Source organism: Rhinopithecus bieti, unplaced genomic scaffold (genome assembly GCF_001698545.2).
Source record: "Rhinopithecus bieti isolate Rb0 unplaced genomic scaffold, ASM169854v2 scaffold_1234, whole genome shotgun sequence".
NCBI lineage: Eukaryota > Metazoa > Chordata > Mammalia > Primates > Cercopithecidae > Rhinopithecus > Rhinopithecus bieti.
Genome location: NW_016803318.1, coordinates 51,028 through 61,461, shown reverse-complemented (window position 1 = coordinate 61,461; position 10,434 = coordinate 51,028). Strand labels below are relative to the sequence as shown.

Sequence of the window (10,434 nt, the reverse complement as noted above, 5' to 3'; positions counted from 1 at the left end):
TAAGGGATGAGGGTGGAGTTGAATAGTTAGCAAACGTTTACTGAGTTATGTGCTTGAATAGGAATTGTGAAAACAAAAAATGGTTAGCTGCCTCCAAAGAATACTCATAGCTCTATAACCTCTTAAGTCCTGAATAGTTATCCTTGTTAGTATATAAATCAAGTTTACACTGGGAAGAAACTTTATGATAAAACCAAATTATGAAAAAGGGATCTTCAGCCGGGTGTGGTGTCTCATGCCTGTATTCCCAACACTTTGGGAGGCCAGGGCCAGCAGATCACTTGAGCCCAGAAGGTTGAGGCCACCCTGGACAGCATGGCAAAACCCCAGTTCTACAAAAAGTATAAAAATTAGCTGAGTGTAGTGGTGTGTGCCTGTAGCCCAGCTATGTGGGAGTCTGAGATGGGGAGGTTCACTTGAGCCCAGGTCAAGGCTCAGTGAGCTAAGATCATGCTACCACACTCCAGCCTAGGTGAGACTGTCTTTAAAAAAAAAAAAAAAAAAAAAAGGCACCTCCACTCTTTTCTTTCAAATTCCCTCATAAACATCATTTCCCTGTATTTCAAGAACTCATGAACTCCAAAACTGAAGGAATTTAGTAATGATTAGCTATGGACTTGGAAAACTAGACAACCAGAAAATCCCAGTATAGCTCTTCAGTGAATCTGAATGAAACATGCCTCAAACTGTTCCCTTTTCACCTCCAGCCCCTACTCTGCCGACATTCCTTAGGGTCCATAGGGAGTGTTTTCTCCACGAGGTTTTCACTGGTGTGGATTGTTAAGTAGAGGAAGACGCCTTTAGGCACACCTTCTTTCCAAAAGCTTCTCCAAAACCATCTCACAGACATTTTTTTTTCCCCATTAAAAAAACTTTATTTTATTTTTTACAAGAATATCCCCATCTGGGGTAAAATATATCTGGTGAAGTACAAAATATAGTCTTTATCATACAAAAAGATACATAATACAAAAACATGAAACCACCTTCAGTCCACACTTTCTGGCTGCAGTAACTCTCAGAAAAGGGTGGAGCTCAGTGCTGACACAGGACAGTGAACAAAGTGCTATGGCTGAGAGTGACTGACCAAGTGCTGGCAGCTGCAGTGAGAGAGGGGCCAATATCCCTATCTCCTAATACAGGGCAGGAAGGGGGTTCGAAGGGCTTTTGTGAAGACCTGCCCTCTAGTTTCTCATGCCAGTATTTGGAGATTCTGATCAGTGTTGGGCATTTTGATCGAGAGTTCCTCCTTGGGTTTGGAGAAGTCACAGTGGGCAAGGCTGACAGCAGCAACCCTTTCACATGATTTGAGTCTTAGAATTATGTAATTCTGTACATTGGGGCAATCTCAAAAGTAGTTAACAGTTTTTTCTTTTTGTCTTTGGGCTTACCCCTAGAGACATAGTAGACGAGTTTCAGCTTACATTGAAGATGGTGGAGGGGGGAGGACAAAAAATTTGACAGGAACTAAAGTGCTAAGAACATCACCTTAGAATCAATTCCAAGGACTTGCATGAAGAGAAAAATATCCTCCCATATGAAAATATTGGCAATAGGAGAACACAGTGCAATAGGCTCCAAAAATGGCTTTTAAGACCTTTGGTGGGGCACAGTTACTACTGCTTTAAAAGCCAGGTTAAAGTATACTCTAAGCAAAGATGACCATAGAGCAGCTAGCTTCTTTTTTTATAATCACAAAGAAAGCTCTCTCCAAATGTCCATCAAATCAGCCCTACAAGGTTTTTCTTTTTTTTCTGCAAGTGCACAAAGGGGAACACTGATTTTAAGAACCTCCTTTTCCCAAAGTTTTGGCCACAATTTCCCTTTTCATCTTCCTAGTTTGCTAAATTGGCTCTTCTCCACATGATAGATACGTAAGTTCAAGGTCCAAAGTGGTTATCACAATTTGCACAAAGCCTCCAAGAAACCTTGAAAAGCTTATGCCAGGAGGCCATTTGTACCTGACCCGAAACTACCCAAAAGGCCTCAATTTTCAAGGAGATCTGAGAAAATGGATGGGCCTGAGTTTTTCTAGCTGTTTTTAAACCCATCCAACAAACACCCCTGTATCACAACATCGGCGCTGGCTGAGGATGAGTCCACATCCTTTAAGGCCCAGGAGATTGCCTGCTGACCACCTCCTGCATCGGGAAGTCAGAGGCTAAGGTGGATCCACACTCCATTGCAGAGACTATTAAGTCTCTGAAAAAGTGAGAGTCCAGGAAGAGAGACAAAAAGAAACAAGTAGGGAAAGCTGCTTCTTTTCTTCCACATGTTCACTGCACATTGTTGTTGAGGATGCACGGATCCACCTAAAGGAAGAAACAGACTATTTCAGTTCAGGTAAGAACTGAAAGAACAAACCAGTTTAGCAATCCCTCTAAGTCAACTTCTTATAGAAAGCTTAGGACAAATTTAACAGTAAATATGACAATTCTCACCTCAGTGTAAGTAGGTGGTGGCATGAACTTGAACTCAGGGGCATACATAAAGATAGGGCTGTCTTGAGCACCATCCATGTCATCTAGCAGAGGAGTGGTGGGGCTCTCCAATCGGTGATCTTCGGGAATGACATCCATATAGCAGGGAGGAGCTAGAAAAGAAAATATGGCCACATAAGAAGCCTGCCCAAGAAATGCTGGACCATTACAATTTTACAAACCCAGGTAGACCAGAAATGAAGAAAAGACATTAGGTCTGGCTCACCTTCTGGGGTATCAGGGATATTCAGATCTACCCAACTCATCTCAGAGCTGGTCCGGCTGGCCATGCTAGATGTTCTGCTGCTTAGACCTGATCTGCTGCCAATTACCAGGGGCAGGTCAAGGATGACCTTCTTGGATCCAGGAACGCTAACATAGATCTAGAAAAGGAAGATGGTAGTTTGTTAGACCAGAGCTCCGGAAAAACAAGACAGTTATGGTAACAGATGAACAATTTCTCTGCTGAACCCACCCTGCATCTACTCACCAGTAAGGAATATTCAACTCGAAGAATGTTGCAGCCCAGGATAGAAGGCCTGATCTTCTGAACCCGAAGGCTCTTTCCACGCCATGATGCACATGTCCCTGAGATAATATGATTGCCTCTGACTGATGACAACTTCTGAGTCAGCACCTTGGTCTGGCCATTGGCAAGGTAAGTGTGGCGGGCTACAATGGCAGCTTTGGGGACCACAATTCGGGAACATGTATTCTCAAAGTCAGCATGGATGGAAATCTCATCACCTAGGAAAGAGAAAAATGAAAACTTACTGATAACTCAGTATAGTTAATGACATTTCCTCTACCCCAGTCCCATGCCCTTGCCCCCTAAACCCAGTTCCTGTTATATCTGCCTGCCATAAGCACTAGGATTTTACCTTCACAGAATCCTTTTCTGTCAATTCGAGCAGAGACAGACACCCGCCCATCAGGAATGAACATGCAGGAAACTTTCTTTTCCTTTTTAGCAGACACAGGTGCCTATGTAGAAGGGAACAAAAAGGTGTTTTGAGATGCTTCAATCTAATGCCCAAGACATCTGATTTATCATCCCTGTGACCCAGAAGACTATAATCTTTAAAACAAATCTCACCATTAAATCAGGGGTATTGACATCCACCAGATCCACTACTTCAAAGTTTTTCTTTGTCTCCTGAGTTGGCTGGCTGGGGCGGTCAAGAAAAGCCTTCACCCAGTAGTCTACACACCCATATTTTCCTTTGAAGGATGTTCCCAGAGGCCTGTGTCAAGAAAATGAAAATTTTTAAATGCTCTCCAAGGAACATTAAGTGATCAAAGGAGGACAAGGTATTTTAGACAGAAAAGTTCAAAGATGCATTTAGCTGATATTTACCCCTGGGGAAGCTCAAAGCCGAACTTGTACTCATATTTGTTTCCAGGTCTCATGATCACCATCTCATTCTCACCTGAAGGGAAAGAAAATCGAGTAGCCATTAGGCTTCCTGTTACACTTAAAATGCATCTGTGTGATAAGGAATGCTTGGGTGGCATGCAAGGTATTGAAGTACCCCCAATTATATCCCACAGATAGGTATTTTAATCATCCCATGTTGTTCTTAAAGAGAAATTCTGTTGTATTTTGTTGGGCAGCAAATTCTCAAGTTGCCCTGCAATGCTTTTAAAGATTCACCCAGGACAGTTCCCCACTAACATTTCAAACAGGAAGTAGGCAAAGAATAAGCAACTAATGCACACGTAAGATTTTTAACTATTCGAGGCAATGCCCCTCAGAATCACCTTTGGGACACAGCACCATAAAAAACTGTACAAACCACCCCTTTTTTTGGGGAGGGGGGGAAATGTCTGCAAATTAGAAAAAAGGAAGTAACTGTGTAATTCACACCACTCAAACTGAGCAACTTAAAACATTTCGTATAGTTTTGTGGATTCCTTTCAATTCTCTTCTCTAATCAGCTTTCACCCTCCAACAATGAATTGGGCCGCTTACCTGTTGGCTGGTCTTCCGGAAGAAGCGTGTCTTCATAGCGCAGGTACTCCGAAGTCTGTTTGCACTGCTGGGATCCCTGCATCCAGAGCACTTTAGCCACTCCGCAAGCAAGGATCCTAACGGCTTTGACACGAGTAACTTCACACACCTCCACTATCACCCGGCCAGCCACCTTCTCACCACTGCCGTACACCTTTTCAGGGTCGTTAAAGACCACCTCAAAAGACTTGATCTTCTTGAACATCACCATGATGGGACTGAGTTGGTTTGAGAGTTAGAAAAGACCGTGGAAGAATTAAAAAAAAGCACCAAATCGAGGAAACTCTTTTACAGTAAATTATTTCACTCTTCCTAAGGAATGAAGATATTCTTAAACAAATGAATTTTAACTACTAGGTTTCCGAAGAGGCGTCCAAAAAATTTACGCCGCTGGTTACACTAAGCGATTTCAGAGAAAAAGTCTTCTTTCCCCCGATTGCTGGAGAAGAGCTCTGATATCCGCACGCACCCCTTCACAGAGAAAGCGAGGTTAGTTTCAAGCAGCAGGCGGAAAAGGCTCTATATAGAAGCCCCGGCCAGAAGAGCCACGCGAGCGCTGGGCCCGAGGCTCGTGCTGCCCTCGTGCACATCCCTCCCATTGGCTGCCCGGTCCTTGTTTACCAGGAGCCCGACCAATCAGTGAGATCGCTGAGGCGCGTGGACACGGTGTGCTCCTGGCGGGGAAAATGGTTGTTGTGCTCGGGAGCGGTGCAGGGAGGGGGGAAGGAGAGGAATGAGGGGAAGGAGGGGGATGTTGAGTCTTCACCCGGGCCCAGTGGAAGGAGGATCCCACTGATCCTAAAACCTAGCCAGGGCGACAGGCCATCGGAGGGCGGGTGTGGACGTTTCTGGTCTGAGAGCGGTGTTTTGAGGTAAAAAGAAAATGTGCTTATGAGGGAATTTCATGCCTAGTCTTAGCCAGTGCAATTAGAGTCTGTCGTTTATTCATGGCTCGTAAATAGCAAGTGTGTGAAAATCCCATAGCTCCAAGAATACTTTTAGGTTTGGGGCCGTGGAGCGCAGAATGCTTCGTGTTACTGTTAAGGAACAGCCCCTTTGTCTTTCTCTTGCCCCGCATCCCTATTAAATGTAAAAAAACACCACCGTCTCTGAGGGAAAGGAGAACTCTCAGGCCTCATTGCGGCTGTGGGACTGATGTCTTCTCCTTCCGGTTCCAATCCCTTGGGGCTAGGGCTGGGGGCTGCGTGCCTGTGCTGTTCGTCACCCCCCCCCTTCCGTTCTCTCTGTTCTCTGGCACGGAAATAGGACAGGCGTGTTTACATCCTGTTGCTTATCCTGTTATCTCTTCAATTTCTGCCTGCAAAGTTGGGGAACACTTTGTCTGTGTTTCCCATTTACCTCATTAGCTCTTTAGTGAGGTGTGTCCAGGCGCTAATAATCTCTCACTCCCTACCTGCTTATGGAGGAAAAGGAAAGGGGAGGGGGGGGAAACAAGGATGCTTCACTTTTTTCACTTTCTTCCAGAGTTATGTTCACTCTTTCTTGTCTCCCTCCCCTCTCCCAACTCACTAAATCAAATATACATCCATAAATCTGGTTAAAAGCAAGAAAGTCCTCTTGTTTATATACAAATTTCCAGTGGAGAGATGGCCACACACCTGTTTGAAGGAAGAATTTTTAAAAATATTTTCAAAGGTTTTTCCCTAAACGGTTTAGAAAACAGTAAGAAGGAAAAGAGAAGAAAGATCGGTCACCAGAGCACTATAAATTCAAGCCAGAAGAGACCCTACCCTCCCTTTGTTGGTTTAATTCTTTGTTGGTTTCGTTTGGCCAGCTGTCAGATGGATTTTCCCCTGCTGGCTGTGAGATGCTTTAGGAGCTGAGTGCTGAGAACTTACTCTTAAATGTAATAAGAAAAACCTGTATGCAGAAGTGCAGGGATTCTTCCCCCTTTCCTTTGATTCATAGACCGTTCCCATATCTGTGCTGGGGTATCAGAAGATTATTATCTCATTCCTTGAGCTGGAAAGAGGAAGATAATGTCCCAAGATTGAGATGGGGAAGTAACTAAGAAGCATTCAAGTATATTGAAACCCTACCCAATCAGCAAAAAAGAAACCTATTCATTGCTGTTAAGGAGACCTCTTCCTTCCTCAGACACCCTAGCTGGATTGACACCCCAAGGCTAACAAGTTACAACTCAACCCCAATATTAAACAAGCTCAAGAATAGGCATCATGAGTCTCTTGGAAAACACACACACACACACACACACGCATCAAACCGCAGGAACTTGTTGATCCTTAGGGCGTGTTTGAGGCGGCACCCTGTTCTAAGCAACTAGGCTTGAGGTGTTTCCAGTTGGTTAACAATATTGATTGAGTTACTGGGAGTAGAGGAGGTGGGACTCTGAAGTAATTTTTTTTAAGATAGAATCTCACTCTGTTGCCTAGGTTGCAGTGCAGTAGCCCGAACTTGGCTCACTGCAACCTCCGCCTCCTGGGTTTGAGCGATTTTCCTCCTCAGCCTCCCAAGTACTTGGGATTACAGGCATGTGCCACCACGCCCAGCTAATTTTTTATTTTTAGTAGAGACAGGGTTTCACCGTTTGCCCAAGATAGTCTTGAACTTCTGATCTCAAGTGATCCACCCACCTTGGCCTCCCAAAGTGCTGGGATTACAGGCATGAGCCACTGTGCCCGGCCTGACTGAAGTAATTTTTCTCTTTTTTGGAGTCCCGCTGTCTCCCAGGCTGGAGTGCACTGGTGCGATTTCAGCTCACTGCAAGCTCCGCCTCCCGGGTTCACGCCATTCTCCTGCCTCAGCCTCCCAAGTAGCTGGGACTACAGGCACCCGCCACTGTGCCCGGCTAATTTTTTGTATTTTTAGTAGAGACAGGGTTTCACCGTGTTAGCCAGGATGGTCTTAATCTCCTGACCTCGTGATCCACCCACCTTGGCCTCCCAAAGTGCTGGGATTACAGGGTAAGCCACCGCGCCCTGCCAGTAATTTTAAAAGTTCCTAAATTGTGGCTTCTGGGAGAACGTTTAGTTGGATGGGTATGAAAGTGTAACTATAGGGCCGGGCGCGGTGGCTCAAGTCTGTAATCCCAGCACTTTGGGAGGCCGAGACGGGCGGATCACGAGGTCAGGAGATCGAGACCATCCTGGCTAACACGGTGAAACCCCGTCTCTACTAAAATACAAAAAACTAGCCGGGCAAGGTGGCGGGCGCCTGTAGTCCCAGCTACTCGGGAGGCTGAGGCAGGAGAATGGCATAAACCCGGGAGGCGGAGCTTGCAGTGAGCTGAGATCCGGCCACTGCACTCCAGCCTGGGCGACAGAGCGAGACTCCGTCTCAACAACAACAACAACAACAAAAAAAAAAAAAGAAAGAAAGAAAGTGTAAATATCAAACATCAAAATGCTGACAAATATATGAATCAATATTGTTAACTACATAGTCAATATTGTTAAATACTGATAATCTTTACGTACATTTTGAGGGAATAGGAAAGATGGTGGCTAGTGATGGATCAGGGTGGTGGTAATATGGGACATCTTAAGAAAAGGGAACACTGATATTTATTTGGGCACGTCTCTGAAGTACTGAATTGCTGAGTTTTTAAAAATCCTATGACAATTCTCTCATTCTGAGTTTCCTGGGCTCTCATTCTGATAGTTTCCTCGTATCTTCCCATTTGCAGAGCTCACTACAGACTACATTGCTCTGTGTTATGCCTGGGTTCCTTTAAATGCCAAAAAATTATTTAGCTTTGGCAGCAGCTGCTGCCTACTAGGCCTGTAGCCAAGACATGTTCTGAAGTGGAGCCCTCCTGGACACAGTTGTTTACAACCTTTCACCTTGTAACCTGGTATTCTGATAAAATCTGCCCCTGATTCTCCTTTCCCAGTTCTTGGGTCTAAGAAGAAAGACGTTTTGTAAACTCTTGTCCTAAAATCAGGGTATAAAAAAGCTTGTGAGGTTTGGGAAAAGACGTGGGCCAAGGAGGAACAGCAAAGTAGGGCACAGTCCAAGAGTTTTGCAAGTTGGATCATCTTTATCAGCCCCTTCTCTACCCTCTTCAGTCCTAGTGCCAACAGGAAACCAAGTGGTGATTGTTGTTTGTTTGCTTTAATGCAAGTGATAGAATAAAGCCAGCACTTTGTTGCCAGTCAGAGACAAGACACTGATTGCATTCCTCTTTTCTTTAACCTGTGGCCTGACAAACGTTTAGGACATGAAGACTCATAGTTCTTAATGCAGAACAAAGCCCTTTCTTGGTCCTTTTAATCACTTCTGTCACCTCTACTCTCCAAACTTCCCTTTTACCCTTACCCATTTTCCTTTCTCTCTCTCTCTTTTTTTTTTTTTTCAAGATGGGGTCTCACTCTCACCCAGGTTGGAATGCAGTGTCACTTGGCTCACTGAAACCTCCACATCCCAGGCTCAAGCAATCCTCCCACCTCAGCCTCCCGAGTAGCTGGGACTATAGATGTGCTCCAGCACGCCTAGGTAATTTTTGTATTTTTGGTAGAGATGAGGTTTTGCCATGTTGGCCAGGCTGGTCTCAAACTCCTGCTCAAGCAGTCCGCCTACCTCGGCCTCCCAAAGTGCTGGGATTATAGGCACCTTTTCCCTTTCAATTTTTTCCCTAAGGAATTTAGAGGCAAATTAGGAGTTTGAAGACTGCCCAAGTCATAGATAAATAAGAATCAATTAACAATTGTAAGCCAGGTGTGGTGGCTCATGCCTGTAATCCCAGCACTTTGGGAGGCTGAAATGGGAGGATCGCTTGAGGCCAGGAATTCAAGACCACCCTGGGCATTGTAGTGAGACCCTAGCTCTGTTTAAAAAAAAAAATAGGCTCAACGCGGTGGCTCATGCCTGTAATCCCAGCACTTCGGGAGGTCAAGGTGGGCAGATCATGAGGTCAGGAGATCGAGACCATCCTGGCCAACACGGTGAAACCCCATCTCTACTAAAAAATACAAAAAAATTAGCCGGGCGTGGTGGCAGGCGCCTGTAGTCCCAGCTACTTGGAAGGCTGGGGCAGGAGAATGGCGTGAACTCTGGAGGCGAAGCTTGCAGTGAGCTGAGATCGCACCACGGCACTCCAGCCTGGGTGACAGAGTGAGACTCCGTCTCAAAAAAAAAAAAAATTAGGGGGAGGAATTGCATTGGGGAGTTATACATGATATAAATGATGACTTGGTGGGTGCTGACGAGTTGATGGGTGCAGCACACCAACATGGCACAAGTATACATATGTAACAAACCTGCACGTTATGCACATGTACCCTAGAACTTAAAGTATAAAAAAAAAAAAAAATTGTATAGCATGTTAGAGTTCCAAGTGACTTTTTAAGTAATTGCCGTTTGTTGAGCACCTATAATGAACCTGGTCCTTTATATAATTATGTCAGTGATATGTATAAGGTCATCTGTCATGTTGTTCTAGAAAGTATTTGAGATTAGATTGTTTCATTTAATTCTCTGAATAACCTTGTGACTCAGTGTTGGTTCAGTCAGGCTCAGAAGTGAAGTAATTTGCCTGAGGTCACAGATTTTGTAAGTAGAGCAAGATCTTGAACCCGCATCTGTCTAAAAGTATGTACTCTAATGTGTTGTCTTGGCTCTCAGTGCTTTGATGCACAGTATCTTGTTTGATTCTCACAACAGTCTTATAAAGGATTCAGGGCAAGACTCAGAGAATTTTAGAGTTAAAGGGGACTCTAGCAGTCTTTTACTTTTTTAAAAACCAGTTCTTATTTTGGTTAAGTGACTTGACCTGGGACCTAAGCTAGTATCTGGTGGAGCCACTCTCCAAACCCAGGATTCTCTTTACTATCTATTTGTTTATTTTGTTCTTGCCCAGACTACAGTACAGTGGCACAAGCATAGCTCAGTTGTGGGAACCACTAGGAACACACACTATACCCAGCTAATTTTTTTTTTTTTTTTTTTGAAAAGGATCGGCCG

At 44.6% G+C, this 10,434-nt stretch overlaps 1 protein-coding gene across 1 annotated transcript; it reads right to left on the bottom strand.

Annotated features, from left to right (window-relative positions):
• Nucleotides 1–859: 859 nt before the first annotated feature.
• Nucleotides 860–5,035, bottom strand: TXNIP (thioredoxin interacting protein). Its single transcript, XM_017874794.1, has 8 exons — nt 4,453–5,035; nt 3,838–3,910; nt 3,577–3,724; nt 3,362–3,464; nt 2,971–3,227; nt 2,707–2,863; nt 2,442–2,593; nt 860–2,312 (listed from the first exon to the last, which is right to left on the bottom strand). The coding sequence occupies exons 1-8, from the start codon at nt 4,700–4,702 to the stop codon at nt 2,277–2,279; spliced, it is 1,176 nt and encodes a 391-aa protein (XP_017730283.1). The 5' UTR covers nt 4,703–5,035; the 3' UTR covers nt 860–2,276.
• Nucleotides 5,036–10,434: the final 5,399 nt, after the last annotated feature.